This window comes from Lissotriton vulgaris, chromosome 1_1, assembly GCF_964263255.1.
Source record: "Lissotriton vulgaris chromosome 1_1, aLisVul1.2, whole genome shotgun sequence".
NCBI lineage: Eukaryota > Metazoa > Chordata > Amphibia > Caudata > Salamandridae > Lissotriton > Lissotriton vulgaris.
Window position 1 is genome coordinate 1,512,883,395 of NC_141685.1, and position 25,257 is coordinate 1,512,908,651.

Here is a 25,257-nt window from a genome sequence, read left to right on the forward strand (position 1 = left end):
TTCATATCACAAAGTTCGCAAAATTTGAAAAAAGTTTATATAATTCACAAAATGCATGTTTTTGCAGACAAAAAAAATCCTACTTAACCTATTTATTGGCATAGATTTTTCCTACAGATTTCACTGCAAAACCAGTTTGAAGGAAATGTTTTCCCCCAGGTGAAGTTTGTTAAAGAGCACATAATTTACAACTATAGAAAGTGCAAAGGTTATACACTTGATCCAGTTCTGTAAGTGCAATTAAACCTCCTGCCCGCTCCTGTTATAGACCTCAGTGAGTCACAGATGTGCAATGTTGTCAGCTTGGGTGTCTGTGCCTTTCTAAAGCCAGCAATGGATGTGAGGGTCAGTTGCCTACGACTGCGACTGCATGTTACGTTAATGTCAGAAAGCTGCACTGACACGAAGGAACGCCCTAGTAATATTTCCTGAATGATATGCAACAATCTTGCACTGTGATCATGCAGCTGTTCCTGAGGTCCCCACACACACTTGTAGGTGTTTATCTGTGTCATGATTTACCAGATTCTAGGCCGAAGGAGAGTCAATGTGGTTAAGTGGTCTTTAAACAAGGGAGAGCTGGAAAGCCCTTCACCAGTGCCGCTTGGTTTCTGCCATGTATGAAGCGTGACTGGTCATAGTGGATTAGCTTCTGTAATTCAGCATTCTCATGTGTTCTCTCTCATTCTCCACACCCTTCCGTGTGCGAGCCAATTTGAGAAAGATCAGGTACTGGTAACGGTTTGGGGAATCAGGACGTTACCTGCGTTTTTAGGGTGGGTTTTGACCACACAGCTGTCACATAGACCTATTGCTCACAGTATACATAGAATGGCATTGGTTCTGCCCCTTCAGTCGTTGGCTTTCTTTGACCACCCTCTTTCAGCCGTTGGCTTTCTTTGACCACCCTCTTTCAGCCGTTGGCTTTCTTTGACCACCCTCTTTCAGCCGTTGGCTTTCTTTGACCACCCTCTTTCAGCCGTTGGCTTTCTTTGACCACCCTCTTTCAGCCGTTGGCTTTCTTTGACCACCCTCTTTCAGCCGTTGGCTTTCTTTGGCCACCCTCTTTCAGCCGTTGGCTTTCTTTGGCCACTCTCTTTCAGCTGTTGGCTTGAAAATGTATCAATCACATCGTGACTTAGTCCTGTGAAATGTTAATTTCTTTCCTAATGGTGTTGGTTGTTTGCTGTGTCCTTCCACTGCCACACAAGTGCTTGAAATGAACTGCGAAAGGGACTACTTTACATCGATAGCGCTCTCTGTCTGTTTATGCCTGCTTTAATGCGCTTATGCTGCATGCCCACACCTACTGGGTTTTCCAATGCAGCTACTAAGTATATGTTTCATGGTCCCCCATACTGAGTGCAGGATTGCTTGGATCAGCTGGTGGTGCGACAATAATTTGTGCCACCCCCACACCACATGACAACCTCCTCAGATTCTCTCACTATCACTGGGCTAAAGTGCCCCTCATCTCTCCAATCATAAGTTGTTGCTAAACACAGCACTTCCCCCCCCCCTGCATTCGGCACCCCGTCCACGGGTCAGCGCCCAGTACAGCCTCACCAGTCTCACTGCCCTAAAGCAAGCCCTGGCTTGAATTTAGTGCCAATGTATGTTATGCATTTTTTTTTGCAGATGTATATAGCACAAACTCGTCCCAAGGTTTTGGACCGCTTTATATGAGCACCAGTTACGTTCCACAAGGACACATTCATTTTTTGTTTTGTTTGGTAGGCACCTGGAGATTAAGTGATTTGCCCAGATTCACAGGATATGAAGTCGACCTTGAGGCTCGACCTTGGTTTCTTTATTTTTTTATTTTTATTTATTTTTTTGATTTCTATAGCGCATGGCTGCCGGGGAGCGTCCCAGCGCTGAGATTGCAGACAGACAACTGAGGATAGAGGCTGAGGGGGAAAGGAAAGAGGTTATTGCGGGAAGAGGTGGGTTTTGAGAAGCTTTCTGAATTTCATATGATTAGGTTCAGACCAGAGTTGGATTGGGAGAGAGTTCCAAAGGGTTGCAGCGACCACCGAGAAACGGCGTCCACCAGTTCGAGATCTTTTAATTCGGTGGACCTTAGCTAGGTTGCCTTGCGCTGATCGTAAGGGTCTGTTAGGTATGTATGGGTAGAGCATAGATTTCAGCATTGGGGGTCCTTGGTTTTGCATGGCTCTGTGAGTGGTACATAAGGATTTGAATTTGACCCTTTCGCGGATCGGCAGCCAGTGCAATGCCTTTAGGGCGGGTTTGGCTGAAACTCTGCGGGGGGTACCAGTGAGTATCCTTGCAGTGGCATTTTGTGTTCGCTGCAGGACATTGAGTGTAGCTTCAGGGGCGGCCAAAAAGAGGGCATTGCAGTAGTCTAATCTTGATAGTATTAGACCTTGCATGAGCATTTTTTGTGAGGTTGCAGGAAGTAGTGGAAGAATCTTCCTAGTTGATCGGAGTAGACCAACACAGGTGCCGGCTGTTTCCTAGCTCCAAAGTCGGAAGCTCTAGCCGTGAGACCAACTCGTCTCCCCTATTGGTTATTAAGCCTCTTTTTCTTCTTGATTTCTAGATCAGCACCTTTGATACATCAAATTCCCACTTGCTCCTTTCATGCCGCTCGCCCTAGATTGCTCCACGTGTCAGATATGCAAACTTCAGTTTTTTGGCACCTGTGATCATTGAACATAAGCATGTTACCAAGTTCTCTTTGTGATGGGATAGCATACAGAATTTGATATGAACTTCAATCTTGTTGATTTTATTGAGCACCTGGAATGGGTTTCCTCTTGTTAAGTGCAGTTATTGGGTAAGGTAAATATTTCTGTTAGGACAAGTGAAGTGGCTCAGAGAGTCCCATGTTTGTGTTTAGAACGTAGCTCCAGATTCGTATTTTAATATTGAGTGACAAGCAAACGTTGCAGTGTGTGTTGCCGTAGTCACCAAAAGATTGAGCCCCAACCTATGTTTATTGCATGTTGTAGGAATTAGTAGCAGGAGCCGCAGTAAGTAGTACATGTTTTAATGGACAATTTACTACTTCCTCCACAAACTGCAAAACTTACCTCTGACTCTGAACTTTACCCCTCTCTGTACTCAGGCCCTCAACTCTGCGAGACATTTTAGCACACTATAGCGATGACAGTAAACCCTGCAGACAGGCCCAATTAGCTGAGAAGTTTGAACCTAAATTGATTGATTATGACAACATTTGTATGAACTGTACCTCTAGCTTGTACACAGCCATTGAGTGGTGTCGATTTACATCATGGCCACTCTATTCAACTGCCATGAATGTAATGAGTAGGTGCAGAGACAGCCTGTAATGAAAAAATGGATGAAGGGGAGTCTGAACACTCTCCTCTTAATCAGGGAAAAGATATGCGTGGCACACATTAAAAGCATGTATATATATATATATATATATATATATATATATATATATATATATATATATATATATATATATATATATATATATATATATATATGTTTCAACTAGTGTAAAGTAACTATAGTATTTCCCCAAATTCTGAAAAAGTGTAAAACTGCCAGAGCCAAGATCACAGAGGTATAGAACTCATAGACTCGATAAGAGGATATCCATCTAATCCGCGCCTGTTGCCTGGTTTACCGGACCCGTCTACATTTAATCCCAGCCAGGTGCAGGCAATGGATTGATCATGTTATTGACACTATTGCTTTGTGATAAGTGATGGGCAGGCAGCGAGCAGCGTTTTAATAGCATCTTGTGTATTCCTATACACCACCTAACACATGTTTTAGAAAGACTTCAGGAATTATTTCTTTATAGAGCTTGGGTTCATTTTTTATGGGTCCAAAAATTGTTCCTCCTGTGGCGAAAGATAAAAGGCTGCAGTCAGTACACCTCTCTTATAGTTCAAGTCTGTTCTTTGTCTTAGCACCCTGCTGCACTAGTCAAGCACCTTTCTTACTACTTTCATCTTTTCTGCTGCCTGCATCTACAGAATTCTTTTTATAGGGCTCGAAAAGTGGATTGTTTTCCTGATTAATCCATATCTATCTCTGATTGGGTAAATCCCCTATCACTGGAGGTCTAGAGCCATGACATGTAGATGGATTCGTCAAAAGGAATGAGGCTCCGACCCTGGATACTACCCAGTCTGTGCTGGTCCCTCCCCTCCTCATGGCTATGGATTTTCACCATGTTTGTTGTGGTTGCGAGTGTCCTCTCAGCCCCCCCCCCTCCTCCTCAATGTGTTGTCCTCTCCTCCTTCTACTTTTATAGTCCCCGGAGCTCTGGCCGTCTCCCTGTAGGTGGAGGTGGAAAACGAGTGCCCTTCACCTCAAATAATGCTGCTTCGCCCCCTCCAGAAGCCAGGATAGTCACAGGTGTCCCCCTCTGTGAGGAGAAGCAGGTAGAGTGTTGCAGCTGCACTGGGGCTGTACCTATGGAGACATGAGTTGGTGGTGCGTCTCCGACACCAGATTTACGCCTCACAGATTTCCCCGCAGCTACATCCATAACCTTGGCCAAGGGAGTATGGACGTCATTTTGGGGTCACCAGGGGTCGCAGATGCGACCCCTGGCTTGCCCCTTGGTACCCATGACACTGCTTTTGCGACCCCAGGCCTCAGAGTTGACAAAATCAGTGCCTGGAACACAGCGGCAGCTCTTCCTAAAGGATGCTGATCCGAGCTCCACTTGCCTGGTATCTTTCCATTTTTTTTATTATACAAATGGTGAATAATATTATTTATTTTTACTGTAATGAAAAGGGATTACATTAGCTGGAATTTGACCCTATCTGGAAGCTACGGTAAGTAAAAAATGCTGTTAAATGTATGTTGTATGCAAAGTAGCAGCTGGCAGGGAATGAGGGTGGAGGGAGGGGAGTGGTGGGGAGACGAAATAATTAAAAAAAATACCACTTACATGATCCTCTGGTTGCATATCTCCTCCGATTATCGAGTCCCAGAACCAGGAATCACACAGGCTCATTATAGCCAAATCCAATGCATCAATGCAGCATTGTGATTGGTCTGAGCAACGTGGATCAGAGCTCAGCTGAAGACTGGGGGCCTGTGCATGTTCCTCACCAGGCTCTGTAATGCAGCCTGGTGGGGAACATTCAAAGTACGCATGACTGTTTGGCCAGGCCAAGACAGCGGCCAAGCATTCATGGGCACTTGGAGTGTGCAAATCCCTTCTCCCCCTGTTCCTCCAGTCCCACCCAAACCCAACTCTGAACCTGTGAAAAATAAAATGATAATAACTAAGTTATCATTATGTTATTTTTTCTGCTCAAAGAGCAGTGGGGCAACACTCCTCCACCTTAGCGGAGGAGCTGCCGCTACCCCAGGCATTTTGGTGAATAGACATCCATGCTAGTGAGGAGAATGTAATAAAGGCTGGAGAAGTTTTCATGTGAAAAATGAAGGAGTTTTGATGTGAGAGTCTAGGTGGTGATAGAGAGCGCAGCGCCATATTTTGGTGCACCAACACTATGATCTCTCATACACATCAAAGTGCAATCCTCTTGGCTTGGGCCAAAATTAATATTACATATTATTATTAGTGTTATCCATACTTTTGTTAATTGAACACGTGGATTGTCTGAACAAGAGACCCCAGGTGTATCAAAGAGGCGCGTTTTCAGAATAGTTAAGGGATGGAAACTGGATGCTTGCATCAATCACTGCTATTAAAATATGCAAATGTACATTCTTTTTTCATTATAGATGTGACTCAAAATATAGGGGCCCAGAATGCCTCCCCGAAACTACCCTAGCCTCCACGGTGATGTCAGATTTTGAAAGTCAAAATGGCTTGGACACGGATTGGCAAGAGGTCATTGGTGGAGAGATTGTGAAACCAGAACAGGGCTGTGGGGTGATATCCTCCGGGTCATCTCTGTATTTCAGCAGGGTAAGTGCACATTATTTGCTCTTTTGTGACAGGCATTCATCTATTTCCCACAAGACACTTCAGCATTGGGCTCTATGTTACCAATTTAAATACTCCAATGTGACTGTTAAAATGATTAGATGTGTTTTGCCCTCGCATGACAAAAACCTCATGTTATTCTCCAAAATGTAGACAAATTTCCTCGCCTTTATCAAATATGTGGTGTTCTGTTCTATATATTTTCAGTTTGATTAACAGAGATAAAGGAACACATACTTCTTGGTAAATGTTTACAAAGCCAGATGGATGTAATAATATAAAAAGATTTAAAGATAGAGCGAAACAGACAGGCAGGCGTATCCGTGTGAAAAAATGTCAACCAACACAAATTGTGGTAATTCGGTCTGCAGACATGCACTGTATAGGGGCTCTTCTGAACAAGCATCCTAGTTTAACCTTTCTTATGATGCTTCTCTCTTGGCATTCTGCCAACCTACTCCCAAAGAACTTTGAATTTCACCCTGACTCAGTCCCACGAAGAATTCTTAGTGGCGTAGCTATGCTTAGTGACCCAACAGCGCCACTCTGGGTAACATATTCACTCACGCTCGCCTTTTGGCGTTTCGCAGTAAGAGCAGAGTGGTGGCTCTTTTTCCATTCCCCGTCAAACTGGAGCAGTCTCTGTATCAGAATCCGCATTAGAAAGACTGACGAGCATTGCCCCTTCAGATAGACCTTCTAGACATGGATCTTCAGACCAGTTTTAGGCAACCCCATCTCCTTCCGCACTGAGAGCCCAGCCTGACAGTGTATAGGGAACATAATTAAAAAGATAGAGGAAGCGCAGTAAAAAAGGATGCGTGGGTGAACCTGGCAAGATAACAATCTGATGCTATGCGTTCCGCCAGTCTTTACAAAGAAAGTTATGCTGCTGATCATTGAGACACATGGATATAAATGCACTTGTTGAACCAAATATTGATGAAGAGTCATAGTAAACATAGTACGAGAGGGGTGCTAGGCTAGAAGTGTAAAATGTTATACAACTCCTTTAACAAAATGAGGGAGACAACTCCTAATAGTGAACTGTGACCAAAAATGAATGTCACAGATAGTCTTTGTCTTGTGCACGTAGCTTCGGTTACAGCGTTAGTCACATTCCAAATATGACACAGATCTTCAGGTAGTACATGGGTTTGTGGGTAGCTGCTTTCTCAAGCTTTCATCGCAAGCAATTCTTTCTGAAATTCTGATGTAATTTATCTCAACTTCCAAGCCAACCAGTTAATTCGTATATACGTGTTGTGATGCAAGTTGGCCTGTAGAAACATGCAGAAAACACAAGTAGATTCAAGGAGGTTTTATTGTAACCAGATAGCCTGCTGCCCAGGGCTATTTGGATGTTGAAAGTGCTGACCCAAGTTATAGGCCTGAGCCACAGACAAGGGCCTATTGCAAGGGTGAGGGCATTTAGCAACAGGTATAGCCGGAACCAGAAGGGCTATAAGGCTATTAGAACATTCCACCTACTAAGGGTAGAATTTTCTACATTTTAAAAAACGAAACAGAAAGACCAACATTGGAATGTTGAAGTAGAAGGCTTACACCTACCTTTATAACCCTGGTGCCACTCCAGTGTCTTCAGTGGAGCTCTCAATCTTCTAGTGTAAGTTAAATGGATGCATTAATGACCCCAGCAGGGGCAGATGTAGTTTGCTCCTCAGCCCTGGTCTGTCTGGCTCACAGTGCCCTTCAGGGAACCTTCATAACTCTGACATTCCAATACATCATTGGGAAACCTGACAAGCAGGATACCACATATCTCCCTCGTTTTGAAACAAAAAGTAAATGCCTCCCACCTTAAGAAATACAATAACAAGACAGACCTGAAAAACACCAGGCTGCGCAACATTTCACAGCATCATCAAATGATGTATGTAAAAAGGACACCATAAAAACATGTTGCTATTAAGACTACCAAACAACACCAGTTGGCCAACAATTAGGTACCACAACACACCAACAAACACTGACACAACCACGCATATAATCAAATAAACAAACAGGTGATATTCACACAATATCTGCTTGCAATGGATATATTTAAACCCATGTACTCAGCCCAGCAAAGGTCATCTTTAGAATCGTTCACCAATACACTCATTCCCTGTAAGGGCATCTATTGTTTTCTCAACAGGTATCTTTCAACCCACACACTCATCCCACAAAAGGGAATCTAGTATTTTCTCAGCAGTTATCTTTCACTCCACACACTCATCCCTTGCAAGGGTGTTTTTGTGTTTTAACAAATAGTATCTTTCACCCCACATACTCGTCCTCTGTACCGCAACCCAGGCGCTAACCTTGCCACGTAGGAAGAATCACATGAAACAGGTTCAGCACAGCCCAAGCACTTCTCTGCCACTGAGGGATAATCACCCGGTACAGGGTTCAACAAAACCAAATCGATTCCATGCCACTTAGTGAGAATCAAATGAAGCAGTGTTCAACTTAACCCTAGCTTACAGCTACAAATCAATAGTATTCTCACACACTGAGAAGAGCAAACAGCAAATAGGGCACAGCACAATACTTGTACCATATCTGATCTGAAACAAGGAAGAGGCCTCCAGCAAAATTGAATATATGTAAAGCGCAATGCATGTGGCTTATGCACACTCTAAGCGAACAATATAAAATATTCACCAATTTACCTCACAAATCCTACATCAACTCCATTGTGGGGGATCAAGGAACCAAATACATTATCATATACCGTAATAAGTAAACTACATAGCAAATGCAAGTGTGTGTGACTGATTCATGATTTTACCACCAAAAAGTGATTTTTTAACTTACAAACTGCAACAAATTTATATAATTTAACATGAGTTACAAAACCACAATAACATTAAATTGCACACAAACACAAAAATACATGCCTTTAGATTATTAAAATGATTACATGACAAATAACATCAAAATATTGTCTTAAGACATGAATTGGGCTGAGAGATAACATGTTAAACCTCTTCAGAAACACCCAGCACACATCAGCACATGAAAATGTCATTTATAATATTAAAACCAATACCCACTTTAATGAACTCTGTACTGTTTGTAAATGTCTGCATGAGGCACAGTTTGTTAACTTTCAGGTCCAAACTAAAATGGTAGCAGGGACCTGTTTCGGACTCCTGCGCAGGCTGTTTTTCACAGTCTGTCAGGTCATCTTCCAGGCCCCCACTCTATTGAGGCTGGACTACTCCTCTTCACTTTATCTAGGGGCAAATAAAGATAAGATCCTCCGCTTGCAGAGGGCACAAAATGCGTCTGCCAGGACACTACCTGGGCTCCCGAGAGCCTGTCCCACAACCAACGCCATCCGCAGACTACATTGGCTGCCGGTGGCGAAACTCATAGAGTTTAAGTCTCTCTGAATCGCTCACAGAATCCTGAATCTCCACTCCCCAGATATTCTGGTGGATCTCCTCTCACTCTACATACCCACCCGTCAATTACGATCCATGGGTCAACACCTTGCTGTTGTCCCCCGGGTGAGGAAAGTGCGAGCGGGTGGGCACTCTTTGCGTGTCCTTGCTTCAAAACTTTGGAACTCTCCTCCTGTCGGCATCGGAAGTATCAATAATCACACTGCATTTCATTAAGTCATTAAAACTCATCTCTTCCCGACATCATAGGCCCAGTGTTCTTTCTTTCAGTCACCTTTTTTAACACTTGCAGTTGCCAGCTCTGGGACGCCCCCTAGCTGGGGCAGCAGTGCGCTCTACAAAACTTATAACATAACATTTGTGAAAATGCTGAAGATGAATTGTATATACTGTTGTCACAATCTCAGGTTGGTAGGCTCACTCTTATGTCTTGCACCTCATTTAAACTGATCAATGGATCAGCTGCCAACCCTTGTGACTTTGAAATCACAAGCAAACAAATTAAATAATTGTGGAAAATTAAACCAACAAAAACTAACTCAAAACATTACATGTAGGTGGCATTATCACCTAGCTGTTCTGTGGGGATTTATTAATAAAACATAGTTCTATGTTTAAAATGTCCTTACATTTAGGCATTCTATTCAATTCATGACATTTATAGAGTGCACTGCTCCCTCCAGGGAGATGTCCTGGTGCTAACGGAAATCTTGAGAATGTGAGGGGAGAACTGTAAGTTTGCACAACCGTAAGAGAGGTATCAAACAGAAAGGTTTGGGGATTGAGCCTGATGGCTAATTCCGAAGTGCTACAGTGCCGTCGGAGCGGCAAGGAGTTCCAGAATTTCGAGGCCCGGTATGTGAAGGAACACCTGCCTCTTCTGGCTTTATGTATGCGTGGAACATGGATCAACTTGAGGTTATTGGACCTCAGAGCTCTGGACGGGTGTTGAGGCTTAAGCTTTCTCCTCTGGTAAAGAGGACCTTTCTGAGTGAAGGCTCTGAAGACAAAGGAGTGCCAAAAGGAGTGCCTTAAACTGGATCCTATTGATGTCAGGAGGCCAGTGAAGATATCACAAATTAGAGGACACTGGTGGTCGTCGGAGGATCATCAAGATGATGTGTGCAGCAGACCTCTGGTTAATTTGTAGCCATTGGATAAGAAAAGCCAGTAGGCCCAAGTATTAACTGTTAGCAAAATCCAGTTTTGCTGTAACCAGAGCGTGGAGGACAGTTTAAGGAGATTCCACAGGAATGGGGTGGATCATCCTTCTGAGAGATCTGATAGTGGCAAAGCAAGAAGTAGATATGGACTTAATTTGGGGCTCAAAGGTAAGATTTGTTTTGACTTTTACCCCAAGGTTTCTGGCCGTCAGATTTGGGAGAGAAGCGGCACCCAGCTCAGGTGGCCACCAAAGATTTGTCTTGGGGAAAGACTTTGTGCCAATAAAAAAGAATCTCAGTTTTATCGGAGTTCAGCTTGAGGCAGCTTCCCTCCATCCATTCCACAACTGCCTTCAGGCACAGCTTGAAGGAGCTCAGAGTTGAAGGCATGTTTTCATGGACGAACTAGCCCCTATTCCAGGGAATTATTCAACAGTATATTGAGAAAGGGGTTAACCACATCCGAGGCCAGATTTAAAATAGCCAAAGTGCAGGGATCCAGAGGGGATCCAAATTTGCATCTCACCAATTCTGACGCTGAGACTTCCAAGGATATAGGGTCAAACCTCATAAGAAGAGGACCGGACTGGGAGAGAACAGGTGTGCTCATGTTAGGTATAGTTGGCAGAGTAAATCAGTCATAGAGGATTTTAATTTTCTCATGAAAATAAATTGAGAGGTCTTCACAGAGTTGCAGCATGGGAGAAAGATTGTTTGCTTTTGCCGTAGGCGAAAGGAAACTTTTGACAATTTGAAAACGTTCTCAAGGCTTATTATCTGCCTCTGCAATGGATGCAGCTTTGAAATATTCCTGCATTTTTCAGATGGAAGAGTGATAGCATTTCAACGTGGCTAGGTTAGTAACTTTTGCCTTGTTGTCATAGGCCATTCTCCATTATTGTTCAAGTCTTTTACATCGAGATTTATCGGCTACTAGAGGAGTGTGTTTTTATGGTCGTGATCGTATCCAGTGCCAAGATAAGCCAGTTACTGAAGCTAAATCCAGCACTTCATTGCATTGTTGGGGGGTGGACTGCAGTGTCTGCATAAAAGGTGCCCCGGGTCTTGAGATTTTCTGACCGGCTCTTGCACCTGACGAGGGACTAGGGAAAAAAGGCAAAAAGGGACCAAAAATGGTCGGACCAAAAAAGCTTAAGTGCGGGCATAACCTTAACTGTGCAGGTAGATGAAAAAATAAGATCAAATGTGTGACCTGTTAAATGAGTGGGTTCAAAGACCAATTTTTCCAAATCGAAACCTTCTAATGAGGACATAAATTGCTGGGCAGATCAGTTGCTATTATCATCGACATGCAAGTTGAAATCCCCAAGTACCACAAAATTAGCATTCAGAGGGGATAGTTGGCCAAGCATGAGCTGATAGTAGGAGAGAGTCAGCCAGAGAGTCAGGGGATTGGTAGATGAGAACTCCTAATAGGGCAAAGGAGGTAGTAAGACAATCGTGAAGAACAGACCTTCAATAATGTTTATAAACAGCAATTTTGAGACGGAATATGAGTAGGGGGGAGCAGTATATAATAGCAAGCGATCCACCATTTTGTTCCAAATGATCCAGATGTTTAATCGAAAAACCAGGAGGGATGGCCAGAGAGTGATATAAGTCATTAAGACAAGTTTCTGTTAGGAACAACAGGTACCAGTCATTTTCAGAGAGTAGATTATAAATATTTAAGGCATGTCTGGGTAAGGAATGACAGTTAATGAGGCAAGCAGAGAAGGTAGGGCTGACAGCAGACAAATGTTATAGCGTCCGACACAATGCAGGTTGGTAAATCACCACCCCCGACAGTGGGCAGATCAGACTTGGCATAGCTATCTAAAGAAGAAGCAGAGACAGGGCAATGACATTTAAATATTTGGTGGAATTCTCTAGATTTGAGGCTACCTCGGTATTCATGCGCCAATTATTCTTGGGAGTATGCATATCCTCTAAGACTAGAGGAAAAGAGATTATTGCATGATCAGAAATCATAATTTCTTCAATGGTAGTGTCTTTGATCACATGGCAAAGGTTCATAGAAGAAAGTAAATTATCAATTCTACAGTAGGAGGTATGAGTGTTTTAAACAAAATTGAAATCTTTAGTTCTAGGATTTGAAAGTCACCAGTGGTCAATGAGCTTAGTATTTAAGAAAAAGATCTGAATAAGGAGAAATGTTTTGTGGGATGGAATTTGAAAGTGGAGAGTCTGTCTAAGAGAGGATCCCTAATTAGATGAAAATTGTTTCATACAAAAAAGGTACATTAGCAAATTTGAGAATTCCTATGATAATATCTTCTAAAACATAGGTTTGCCTTTTGTAGGACTATATATATTGATTAAGTTTAAAACAAATGTATCAATCTACATTTTTACATAAACAAATCTACCATCTGCATCATTATAGCAATCCAACTATAGAAATTTCAGTTTATGAGAAAAAGAAAAGCAACACATATTTGTCCGTCTTTTAGCTGGGGAAGAGACTGATCCATCCTTGAGACATATATAATAATGCCTTATCATTAAAGTGAATTTCTTGTATAAAATAAATGTCAGCATTATGTTTTATTCAAGTATTCTGATATTTTTATCTTTTGACTGGGTGGCATAATCCTTTAACATTAAGTGATATAATTTTGATAGTATGTATGCCTAACATCTACAATAAAATATAGGCACTAATAAAAGAATTAATATAAAAGTATGATGGTAGTCCTTAAAAAACAGACAATACGTGACAAACAAAACATAGAATAATCCTAAACAGGAACTAACAGCAACAAGGTACCAAGGAACAGAGGTGCAAGTGAAGTCAAACATACAGCAACAGCCTGCAATTCAGTAAAGGATCAGATACATATTGGGCCTTTAATATTCAGCCAGAGTCTTCAATTGCTTGAGACTCCAATCTGATCGGGCGTGCTGATCTAAGTATATGACCAAATCTGCTGAAGAACAGGATTTGGAAAGATAATTTTCAAATGCATATTCTTGATTAAAAAGACCATATTTATAACCATCCTCTTTCAGTCTTGGTCTTAATCTGAGAACTGTTTGCTTATGTGTATAGTTTCTTTGGCAAACTCTTGAGGAATGAACATTTTGGTACCTTCTATCAATAAATGTGGTATCTCTCATGCAACTTTTCTGATAAAAATAAGATAATGAAGACATAGGACCTCAACGTTAATTTGTCCGGGCTTTGATTGGTTACATTTGATGAGTGGGAATACAATATTCTTTATTAAATTCAAATTTTTCAGGGAAAGTTATCTTTAATTGATTTGGTAGTATATTCTCCAAATTGAGTTTGCAGCAACATTTTCAGGAACATGGAAAATATGCAGATATTGACATGTTCTATTATTCAGCTCTTAAAGTGATTTTTTCATAGGAAATATTTGATTGACAAAAGGAATCATTTTTTCAATTGGTGCTTTAGCTCTAATTTTGATCTCTTTATCATATACTTTCATTTCACTTTTATTGAATATGCATGATGTCAGAGAATATTGTGTCAGTATTTCAATGTATTGCTTCAATCTCCTCAAGAACTTTGCTCATTGACATTTCTTGCATATCACTAGCTTTGGACTTTATAGGTGACGGTGAAGCTTCCTGTTTTTCCTTTATTTGGATGAAATGTAATGGATTTTGGCTCCATGAGTAATAGAAAATCACTGTAATCTTAGTAAATGGTGTTTGAGCCAATAAAAATAATAATAGAGCGGTATTTTTATTATTTTTGTGCCGTTAGAAATGAAACTATAGGCACATATTACAGAAGAGAGCTGTGAGGTAAATGGAAAATTGGAAATGGGTGTGATGATATTTCTTCAGGCCCTGGATGAGATGTGCTGTGGCATGCTGCCAGTGTGGAGCATAGGAGTCCATGGAGTAGGGCCTTACCACCATTAAAATGCAGGAGAACAAGGGCCTGAACAGCAGTTCCATAGTTGCTTTCGGCAAGTAATGGTTTGACTTTCTTTAGAGCTCTGTTTGTGTTTTCGGTAATGTGTTCCTTGAGAGGTAAGTTGGTGTCAAGGATAATTCCTAGTAACTTAACATTCGGTGAAAGTTGGCTTTTGAAGCTGTCAAGGTTCAGGCCACTAACCCAGGTTTGAATTGTTTTTTGTTTGTTGTTCTTGGCAAATAACAGGGATTCTATCTTGGTTGGGTTGAGCCCCAGGTAAGCACTGGTCATCCATTGTTTGAGGCATAGGATGTCTGAAGCAGAGGAGACTTTGGAGTAGAATTGTATATCACCAAAATGTTCATGAATCTTGAAGTTGTCTGTGACTAGAGCACCAAGTGCATCTAAGTATTGGTTGAAGATGGCAGGGAACTTTATCGAACCCTGTGGGCTCCGCAAGTGATAGGGATCTTTTGGGACCTGGAAGTAACCATATGAACAAACTGGGGGTCGGTTAGGAAAGTAAGAGGAGTACCACAGAAGGAAATTGCTGATTAATCCCATTCGACATTCCAGGGTGTTTATGAAGGTGGGATGAACAACAGTGTCAAAGGCAGCCTAGAGGTCAAACAATATCAGGAGTCATGGGTCATTGGCATATGTGGTCATGAGGTAATCATCTACGATGTGTAAGTTAGAAGTCTCCATGCTGCAGTGTGATCTGAAGCCAGACTGGTAGTCATGCAGAAGATGGTTAGCATGGTGGGATTTTGGAGTTGAACATTGACAGTTTTTTTCGCTATCTTGTCGACAAGTGGTAAGTGAAAGATGGGCTGAAAGTTGGCATGGTCATCGAGATTGAGTGTAGGTCTCTTTAGGGGCAGAAGGATCTGGCCTTTCTTGAGAGCTTCTGGGAAGACGCCTGTCATTGACACTGCCGGCACAGTTCATTGCTGTAGGGCCCAATGTTGGTCCATGAAGGCTAAAGTCATGCAAGACATTTCTCAAGTGGATATCCTGAAAATCTAGAGTGACTCCTGCACCCTTGACAATATGTTCCAGACCCTGATTTGTTGTATACCCACAAATGTTGTTGTTCTGTTTATTAGGAGTTTTTCATAATGCTGTTACAGAATGTAAATAGTCAGTATAATAATAAAGGGGTGTGAAAAAAAAATTAATGTGTCCTTGTGTAAAGTAACTGGTGCTGATGTAAAGCGCTACAATACTTTCGGGTCGAGTTCGCGCTATATAAATCTGCACAAAAAACAAATGGCTGCGCAATAGAAACATTTGAGTAAGCCAACATTTCTAGTCTGGGTTGCAGCTTCACAATATAGAATATACCAAGCTCTTTTCGCAAATCGTAAGAGTGAGATTTGCTTCATAAAGACCAATCTTAGAGAAAGAGAGACGGAAATTACCTATTGTCTGTTACATTCCATGATAATGATTTCAACCATACATATGAACCGATTAACTATAAGCAACCATTTAGCTCTAGAGAGAACAAAAATAGGCAATACAGGCACAAAGCTAAAATAACATTAGGGACAGGAACAAGGGAGTAAATGAAGAGGTTCAATATACTTCAGTGGTTGTATATCCACTATTATTGCTCTAATAGCGCTATGTCCTAGATTTGGAGAAGAAGAAATAGCAATGTAGGCTCTTTTAGAAAATAAAAGTGGGCTTCGATGGCCAAAGAAGTGTTACAAATTTCTGACTTGAGATCACGTTGTTTTTCCATGTAAGTTCATAGACACCTGTTCACAATGAAACTTAATCAGCTCTATATAATAGTGTGTTCTGCAAGTAACAATCACTTGATAAAAGTAGCTTGTTACTATTTTGCTAACTGATGCAGCAAATAAATACGTTGGATTGGGAATTCTTATATAGATGAATTAAGTGTAAATGATATATTTTGTGCCCAGTAGTGTTCATGAGTTTTTGATCTCCATTGTAGCTGCATGGTGAAAGTATTATGATGCATTCCATACTGTTAAACAGGAAAGTATAAAACAACCCTAACCATGTTCTTGTTTGTCTTTACAGGCTGGAAAAAGGCAGCTTGTGAGCCGGGATCTAGATACAACATGGGTCGATTTTGTTCAGTTTTACATTCAGATCGGAGGGGAGACCTCTTCTTGTAACAAACCTGACAGCAGAGAGGAAGGCGTGCTTCTGCAGTACAGCAACAATGGGGGCATCAGCTGGCATCTACTCGCAGAAATGTACTTTTCCGACTTCCGTAAGCCCAGGTAAAGAGCTTTGTAGATTGACATGCACTCTGCTCTTCTTGTTGATGAAGCCCTTTAGAAATTGTCATTTTTTTTAAAGGGGCCATCTATATAGAGAGGGTCCTTTTCAGTTATTCCTGTGCATATCCAAAGCACAACAATGCTGTAATGTTTCGAGCATTTTTTATTTTGTACTTTTTGTGTGTGTATTTATTTAGCACGGGACCTTTGCATGGAAAAGGGAATATGTGGTGGTGCATGCAGCTTACAGTCCCATGGGCACTGTTTACAAAGGGCGTGTGGGCTTGTGGTCTTGTAGCGCATGTTAGCAGGACTTATACAGGAGGGTCAAGAAATACTATTGCAATACCAATTTGCAAGTTAACTAGACTTTACAAAGTATTCTTAACTTTACAGAGTTTTCAAATTTCATTGAAAATTCCTTTAACGAGCAGGGCATACTGTGGGAGCCAGAATATGGGCGAGAAATAAGGAGAAGAGCAGTGTATTGTGTTCCCTTTTAAAAGTTGGAAGGAGAGGGGTGAGTTTTCTGTGTGGAATGAGGTTGAACCACAAAATAGGGGCAACAGATGTCGTGTGACCATCTCATTCCAGGTCATTACCCACATTGCCTCCTCCCCTTAACTTTACACCTACAAATCATTAATTTCAGGACGGTTAGTCTAATTAGTTTAATGGAAACAAAAAAATACTACATGCACAACATTCTTTCGGCCCTAACCAAAATTCCAGGACTAAAAAAAAAGTGTCCGTAATAATCACGAAATAAATGGTGGTCATAAATTGATGAGAATGCTAGCCTTTGTTTTTTTCCGTTTAATTTTAGAGTTTTTTGGATTGATTGGTTTTGCAGTGGGCAGTGAAGGAAAGTCTCTTAGCTAGATAGTCTAGGTCGTGAGGTGCATAGTTTTTTCAGAGGAGGAAGGATTGAATTGTGGATAGAATGAAATCTGGTATTATACTGATAGTGCTTTTGTTGCTGCCCTGTGCTTTGAAGGATCATTGGGTCAGGTTGAAAGCCAAGAAACTTGAAATTGGTGGAGAGGAAAGTTGTGTTTTAGCAGTCTTCAAAGACTGTTGATATCAGACTTTTTTAACCAAGATATAGCAACCCAAAATTCATCTGAGCAACTAAGCTCAGATTGTAAACAACCGTTTCAAAACCTCAGTTAGTAAGAGGAAACAGTGACCTCACAGTGAGAGCAATGTGGAAATAATTCACTACTACTTTGACCAGAACTGTCAGTTAACTCCATTTAGTTACTGCAAGACGTGTACTTTAACACTTAGTTGGGGTAGTTGGGGAAAAACTTGCACCCTGTGACAGGCACCCCATGGTGCCAGCACACTATGCATGGTTGTAAAGAGGGGTCTCATGGGTATCCCAACGGGCCCCAGACGGAGGCCTATGGTGAAGGGGGCCTGCTAAAGGCCCCCAAAGTCAGAATCAGAAAGCCGTTTTGTGATGGACAAATCTATTTGGAAAGGCTGTCAGATTCGGACATCGTAATCGCTTGGTCCGAAACAGTGTCCATAGAGCTGTACGATTCAGCTCCGAATGACTCAGTCTGTATGAATGCCAATTGGATCGGACAGCCCGAACAGTTTCCTTTTATCGTAGTATGTTGGACATGTATCCGATTAGGTCGGAATCATAGGTTCCGAATTGGATTCGCCAAATCCGAATCCCAGTTGGAGCCTTTCTGAACACCATCGTAATTGACCCCAAAGTTGTAACTTGTGCAACAAATCGTGCCCTGTTTAAAGAAAATACAGGATTCATCCTGTTGATTGGTCTTTTGATCTTAATGTATCCATTGGATAGAGCAATACACCCTGTCTTCCAATGAAATAATAAACATCCATCTAGCATTCAAATTGTGCATAGGAAATAATTTGAGGTCATGGGAATAAGTGGGGAGAAATGGTTCATGTTTTAGTCCATTTTGTGAAGGTGCAACATTGTTCCTTTATGGTGGTGGTGGGTATACTTGTTGAGTTCATGTCTTTAGAATGCCCTATTGATGTGGGGGAGTGAAAGACGAGAGCAATTCAGGGATGTTGTTGCAGATGAATATCATGAACATGTGTGTCTTCTCATGGTTTCCTTGTTTTATTTGATATTGAGCCTACTGATGCAGTGGCTTAAAATGTTTTATTAGCCTTAACAGCAGTTTAGTTATCCAGTCAGTTTGAGTGGTGCTGGATATCTCTGCCTAGTAGATCATGGAGGAATTCATTCCTGTGCCACATGATGTGAGTCTGGGCAGGCAATAAGCATTGATCCTCCTGGATGAGATCTGTCATTTGATAGGGCAGACTGAAACATAATGCTCAACGGAGCTAGAATGATGTCAGAGAGGTCAGTCAGTACTGTGCTCCAAACATTGCCATGGAATGGTTTTGAAGTGTGAGCCTCAAAGTTAGGGGTGTAGGGCCAGATATACTAAGATAGGTTTCACAAAAAAGTGGTCTCAATTTACACACTGAAATGTTATGAAACCTATGATATTTTGCTGCCTCATCAATGTATTAATAGATCAGTTCTCAAAATACCAAATCGTACTGGGCTTCAGTTCGACCTATCTCATGAAAATAAATGAGGTACGTCGCAAATTGCAACCAACTGTGATTCACTGCTATCTCAGGAATGATGTCCTGCTGGGGTCAGCAGTCCACCATGTTGGTGATTTCTTTTAAATAAGGCAGTAATTTTTTGGAAAACAGGAATCATTTACACAAAATTAAAAGTTTCACAAACCTTTTTTTTACGACTGGGTAGTGGTCCCATATTTTTGTCAACATTTACAAAGGGGAAAAGATCCCTTTCAGACCAAGTTTGGTTTGTAAATGGGTTACTACCTTTATGTAGTCAGTAAAATATTAATGTTTTGCAAACAGATTTCAGAAGCAAATCATTAATATATCTCATTTCAAGTCGCTATTTGAAAGGGACGCGCAAAGCACACGCCTCCTAAACAGTGATTTGGTATGTACTCACAAATACAAATTGCCATTTCTGTAACATGTTAGCAAATCGCTATTTGGGGTTGGTACATACCAAGCTGTCTCGTGATTGCCAAAGCCCTGATTAGTGAATCAGTCCAACAGCAAAATAGCTCCGTACATCTGGTCAAAAGCCTCTGTAGAAAGAAGAGGAGAGGCTAGATAGTCTCAGATTTCTTTCAAGATGTGTGATGTGACAGGTCACCATCAATGATCACTATTATTGGTGAGTGGTAGGCGAGCCATGTTTAGCTCAGACCACCTTCTGTGCTGTTGGCAATGAGGATGACTTTTTTCATCAGGTTGAGTCTGAGGTATGCATTTGTCAATCAAGCCTGGGTAAGGTCATAAAGATCTTGTAGTCAGTTGCCCTCACATTGAGTTGCTCTCCGTTGGTATGCAGGTGAATGTTGATTTCATGGGTTGATGACAGCAGCCTGCTCTCTTGTCCATTGACCACTTCAATGCAGGCAAGCCTGCAGTTCTAATGCCAGTTCATATAACTGAGGGCTGGTGTCTGGAAAAGAAAAGAGGCATTGATTCAAGGATGGGTGGGAACGCGTAATCCTCTGAAGAGCAATGGTAATGTATTTACCCCATAGTTGTCATTTCCTGCAGATGATTCTCCGCCAGGAAAATTACTAGCAGTCTTTCCTAAATCAGGGACATAGTTTCTAGCAACACAAATTCGAATTGTGAGTTTCGTCATCAGTTAAAGTTGTGCTCCACCATTCGCACTATTAGAGGTTGCCCCTGTTCAATTGCACTGTTTGAAGTTTTGTCATTTAGCAGGAAGCATTGCCCTTTAAGCGAGATATTAGATTTCACACTGCACGGCTCTCCCATTCTTAGCTGGTTCCTCGCCAGGCAGGAACTACTACCCCAGCCAGTATTTAGACAGACAAGTGTAGTACTGACTACTGAGAGGGTGCTCTGAGGAACGTATTGACTGGTGGGTGTTGTAAGGCTTTCAGATTAGCTACGGGTCCCTCTGAGTCTCTCTCTGATGAGTGTTTGGTAATGCCCTCTCTGTTGTACAATATAGATACAAATTAAGTATTCAGAATCTCAACTCTGATCTGTACAAATGGAGAAACAGAGACAGGTGATTATATGAGGGAGCCTGTAGCTCCTTTTAGGTGCTTTGAAGTTACTGGAAAGCCTCTACAGCAAACCACATTTTCCTACAAATTGCGGGTATTATTTTGCATTGCATCTTCAACCATAGAATCATCCAAGATTCACACAACAGGCCAAAATAAATATAAGCATGCATGTAGCAATGATAAACAACACAGACTTAATTGTGACAGTGACTCATTTGGCAATGCACCAGGTAACTTGCCACTATTTAAAGACGTGCATTTATGATTGATTTTCGGATCTCCTCTGCAGGTTTGTGTACCTAGAGCTCCCTGCCGCTGCGAAGACCCCATGCACCAGATTCCGCTGGTGGCAGCCAGCGTTTTCAGGAGAAGGCTATGACCAGTGGGCAATCGACGACGTCATTATTTTGTCTGAAAATCAGAAGCAGATCATTCCTGTGGCTTATCCCACCTTACCCCAGGTAAAAAAAAACTATTATAAAAAAGTGAGCTGATTAGGTCTCTTATGAATTTCCTGTCGATTGTTATCAAATCTGCTTAACTACTTTTTCTAGAAGACCATACCTCTTCCCTAAATAAACTTTTACAGACATCATGTACGCTGCCAGACAGGTATCATACTGCTCACCTGGAAATTGTCCATTCTTCTAATAAGAAACCCATAGTATTTACTGGGATCACTGTGATGTTTCCTGTAAACGGTGGAATGATTCACAGTACCTCGTCCTATACCATACATGTTGCTGCTGCTCATATCTAATCATACGTGGTGGGTCCTGAGGGCAGGAATGGCTACTGGTTCCATGTAAAGCATTCAGTTCTTCTGCCTTATGAAGGCCAGGGAGTTCAGACACTAGCTGCATGTTGCTCTTCAAACCAGTGTCCTATGGGAAATTATCCTTATCAGACTCCCGTCTCTGTTGGAAACCTTGGAATGTCCTCTTAAGTCAACACTATACTACAAAAAAAGCTCATTCCAATAGCATATTTAGATTATCAAATGGCACATAATACCAATGGGTGTGGCTTCAGGAGGTTGTTTGGGGTGTTAAACCCCCCAAAAAGTATATTCTGTAGGAAGGAGTTGGGTACAAGTGCTTTCAGTCAGGTATGGTGAGGTATCTGCCGGATTTCACCAGGGATTTTCACATACACACAGACAAAAACACACGCCCAAAAATTATTTTTCACACAATCCACGACAAAATGAAACAATCATTGACAAAGCCAAAAGGGGGACAATTAGGGCCAGCTTTGCCAATGCTTGTATACTAATATTTGTTATTACTTTTCCCATCCCTTTTCTTCAAGTTTTTTTTTTGTTTCTGGCGCATGTTTTTCCTGACTTTTTATTTCACTTTTTTCCTATTCTGAATTCATCATGCTTTAACTGGAATAAGTCTCAAAATCCAAGCTTTTTACCCTGCCTTTGGCTGGATGTCAAATATTCACATTAATAAGTCCAATGTCTGTAGCAGTTTGGAAGTGCTGAGCTTCCCTGTTTTTAGATGAGCTCAGTGCATCACCTGCCAAACTCATAGGTCACAAGGGATAAATCATAGCAAGCACCATCATATTTTTTCAGGATGTGACCAAGAGGCACAATGATACTTGCCCTAAGGACACAAAAAATCCTTTCACCAGCCCTGAACTAATATGAGCAGGAACAAAACGTACATGCAATAAACTGAAAACTGATCATGTATTCTGAAAATGCAAGAATTACATCCATTTACGCTTTTCTATATCTTTCAGAACTTTTATGAGAAACCTGCCTTCGACTACCCTATGAACCAGCTCAGTGTGTGGCTGATGTTGGCGAATGAAGGAATGACCAAAAATGAAAGCTTCTGCTCAGCCACACCGTCAGCAATGCTCTTTGGTAAATCGGATGGGGATCGATTTGCAGTCACTCGGGATCTGACCTTAAAACCTGGATACGTTCTACAGTTCAAGGTATTTTCACTACATTTTTCTTGTCTCATAAAACCTCTGTCTCAGTTGCATGATACACACATGTAAGAATGTCATGTTTATTCATCTGCGTGTACAAGAGCTGATTATTTTGGAGCCACGAAATACGAGGACTTCCGCAAGCTTAAAAAACATTTCATAATTCCGAAAGAAAAAAGGTAGGAGGATAATTAGAGTGAAAAATCCTTATGCTGTAAATCTCACTCTAGGTCATCCTATTTAACAGTTGTTTTACTCTAGGTTGTGTTTATATAGCTCATTCTAGACCAAAGCCAGGGTGACTGAACACAATACAGCATTGATAAACAAACAGAGGAGCATATTTTCAATGTTGTACTGCTTCTGCTGATTCGGGTGTTGTACAGTTCACTCTTTATCAGTAAGACTGTGCGTTTGGACAACATAAACATCAAAACGGTGCCAGACTGACTCTACGCACACGATCAGGATATATTGGCCTTAGTCCTGGCTTGTTCACATTGCACTACCTGTACCCCTAACCTAGCAAGGTAACAGGTTGTATGTGCTACCTCAGAACATGACTACTTTGACTACCCAAGGAAATTGTGGAAACAGATTAGTTCCTTTTGTTAGTAATTCATGCATCTCCAAAGGGAGACACAAGAAATACTCAAATTGGCATATTAATTATTTATTGAAGCATTATGATTCTTCTGTGAAATAACGTGCACTGCAATATCAGTAGAAGGCAACAAAACTGAGTAATCAGCATCACAAGAATCGCAAAGAAAATAAACAGTTCAACCATTGTGCTGTCACATGTATTATGTGCTTGCATATAGGTATGGTTATGCTCCCACCTAGCGCGCCCTTTCCTAGCATGCCTAGGGTGGGTGAACCTGCCAGAATCCCTTGATATAACTCCCCAGTTACCTGTGGGTATGTTTCATCGGTGGCCCCTCTTGGTGTAGAGCTGGACACCATCCTTCTCAGGAGGTGGCCAGGATTCATCTGAGCTGGAATTCCAGCATGATGCATCTTCAAAGTGTAACCAAATTGCTCCTCTATCTAAACAAAAGATTGATGTTGTTTATGTAATAACTTTCACCCATGTTACCATGCCGAAGCCCCAGCCAGGCTGCCATTATTGATTCTATCTTTACATAGCTGACATTAAGCGGGCAATCACTAAAATCAGCATTTTGAGCAATGAACCTAGCCCTCGTACAGAATGTTCAAGGCTCTGATAATATGCCTACGAAGAAATGTAAATGTAAGAAAAGCCGTTTCACAGAATATTATCCCATACAGGCACACAAGCAAATGTGTGTCAAGTGTCAATGTTCAAGAAAGCTGTCAACTTTAAACGTGGGCATGAAAAATGGTAATGTGCGTGCCTGGGCCTAAGTGACCACATAACATTTTTGATTTGATTTTGAAGTGTGAGAAATTGGGTTGTAGGTTGAATAGGGTGCTGGCCCAATTCAAGCAAGAGCCACAATCCCTGCCAGGGTGAACCACAAAACTTGCTAAATTAGCCTGTGCTTGGCCCTCAGTTAGCTTGTCACAAAAGCAGTCAGGCTTAACATAAAGGCAATGTGTATAGTAGTTGTGCAGTTCATTAACAGTAATAAAGTGAAAACACAACAGAAGATAATTCCCACACCAATTTAGAAAAATAGAGTAAGCTTTAATAAAATATTTGACACCAAAATGAAAAAAAATCAATAAGTAGATTGAGGAGTTATGATTTTTTAAAGTTTAAGGTGAAAAATAGCATCTAAATGTTCAAAGTGCCAATTGCGGACAATTAGTAATGGCAGACCAGGGCAAAGTCACAAAATATGGTCGACCCTGATGTAGCGCAAGCCCACTTGGTGCTTACTTACAGACTTAGAAGAAATTTTAACAAAAAGTTTTTGAGAGGGTAGAAGTGCAGTGGGGCAAGGCTGCAGGCAGTGTACAAGGAGGAGGCTTCATCGCCGGGGAACCTCTGGACAAAGTTGCTGTGAAGATTTCTTCATTCGGAGTTAGTTTCTTTTTGAAAGCCAGAAATCTCCAATGAGACGAGGCTGGAGGCTGTAGCCAATTAGAGTTTCAAAGGGCCAATTACCCTTTTGACGAAGGGACGATGAACAGGATTCGCTGCTGCATACAAGAACATAGCCGGAGCTGTTGCGAAGTCAGGCCAAACAGCAATGCACCTTGGGCAGATAGACGAACAGGTAGGTCCCAGTCTTCCCTCAGTTCTCAGTGCAGTTTTAACCAAATCTTTCTATGTCCCAAGTTTTAACTTGTGGCTATCTGGGCACCTTCAGCACCACCACCAAGATTTAAGGTCGAGAGTGGCACCACTTGCGGTGTTAAGACTCATCAGGCTGGGTCCAGTTGCAGGTTCAAGATGGTTAGAGCCTTTTTTGACCCCTAGGCTCAGAATAGGAGGCCAGCCAACTAGACCACTGTTGAAAGTGCTGGGTTCGAGCAGTGGAACAGGGCTTAAGGAGCATGGCTGGCCTCTGAGGGTGCAAGGC

At 41.6% G+C, this 25,257-nt stretch overlaps 1 protein-coding gene across 1 annotated transcript in view; it reads left to right on the forward strand.

The window, feature by feature from the left end:
• RELN (reelin) overlaps positions 1 to 25,257 on the forward strand; it is a 1,675,658-nt gene that overhangs the window by 1,217,951 nt on the left and 432,450 nt on the right. Inside the window, exons 24-27 of the mRNA XM_086967429.1 lie at positions 5,719 to 5,905; positions 16,474 to 16,679; positions 21,081 to 21,252; positions 22,547 to 22,747. Of these exons, the coding sequence (XP_086823555.1) occupies positions 5,719 to 5,905; positions 16,474 to 16,679; positions 21,081 to 21,252; positions 22,547 to 22,747 (766 nt within the window). The remainder of the gene's footprint in view (positions 1 to 5,718; positions 5,906 to 16,473; positions 16,680 to 21,080; positions 21,253 to 22,546; positions 22,748 to 25,257) is intronic.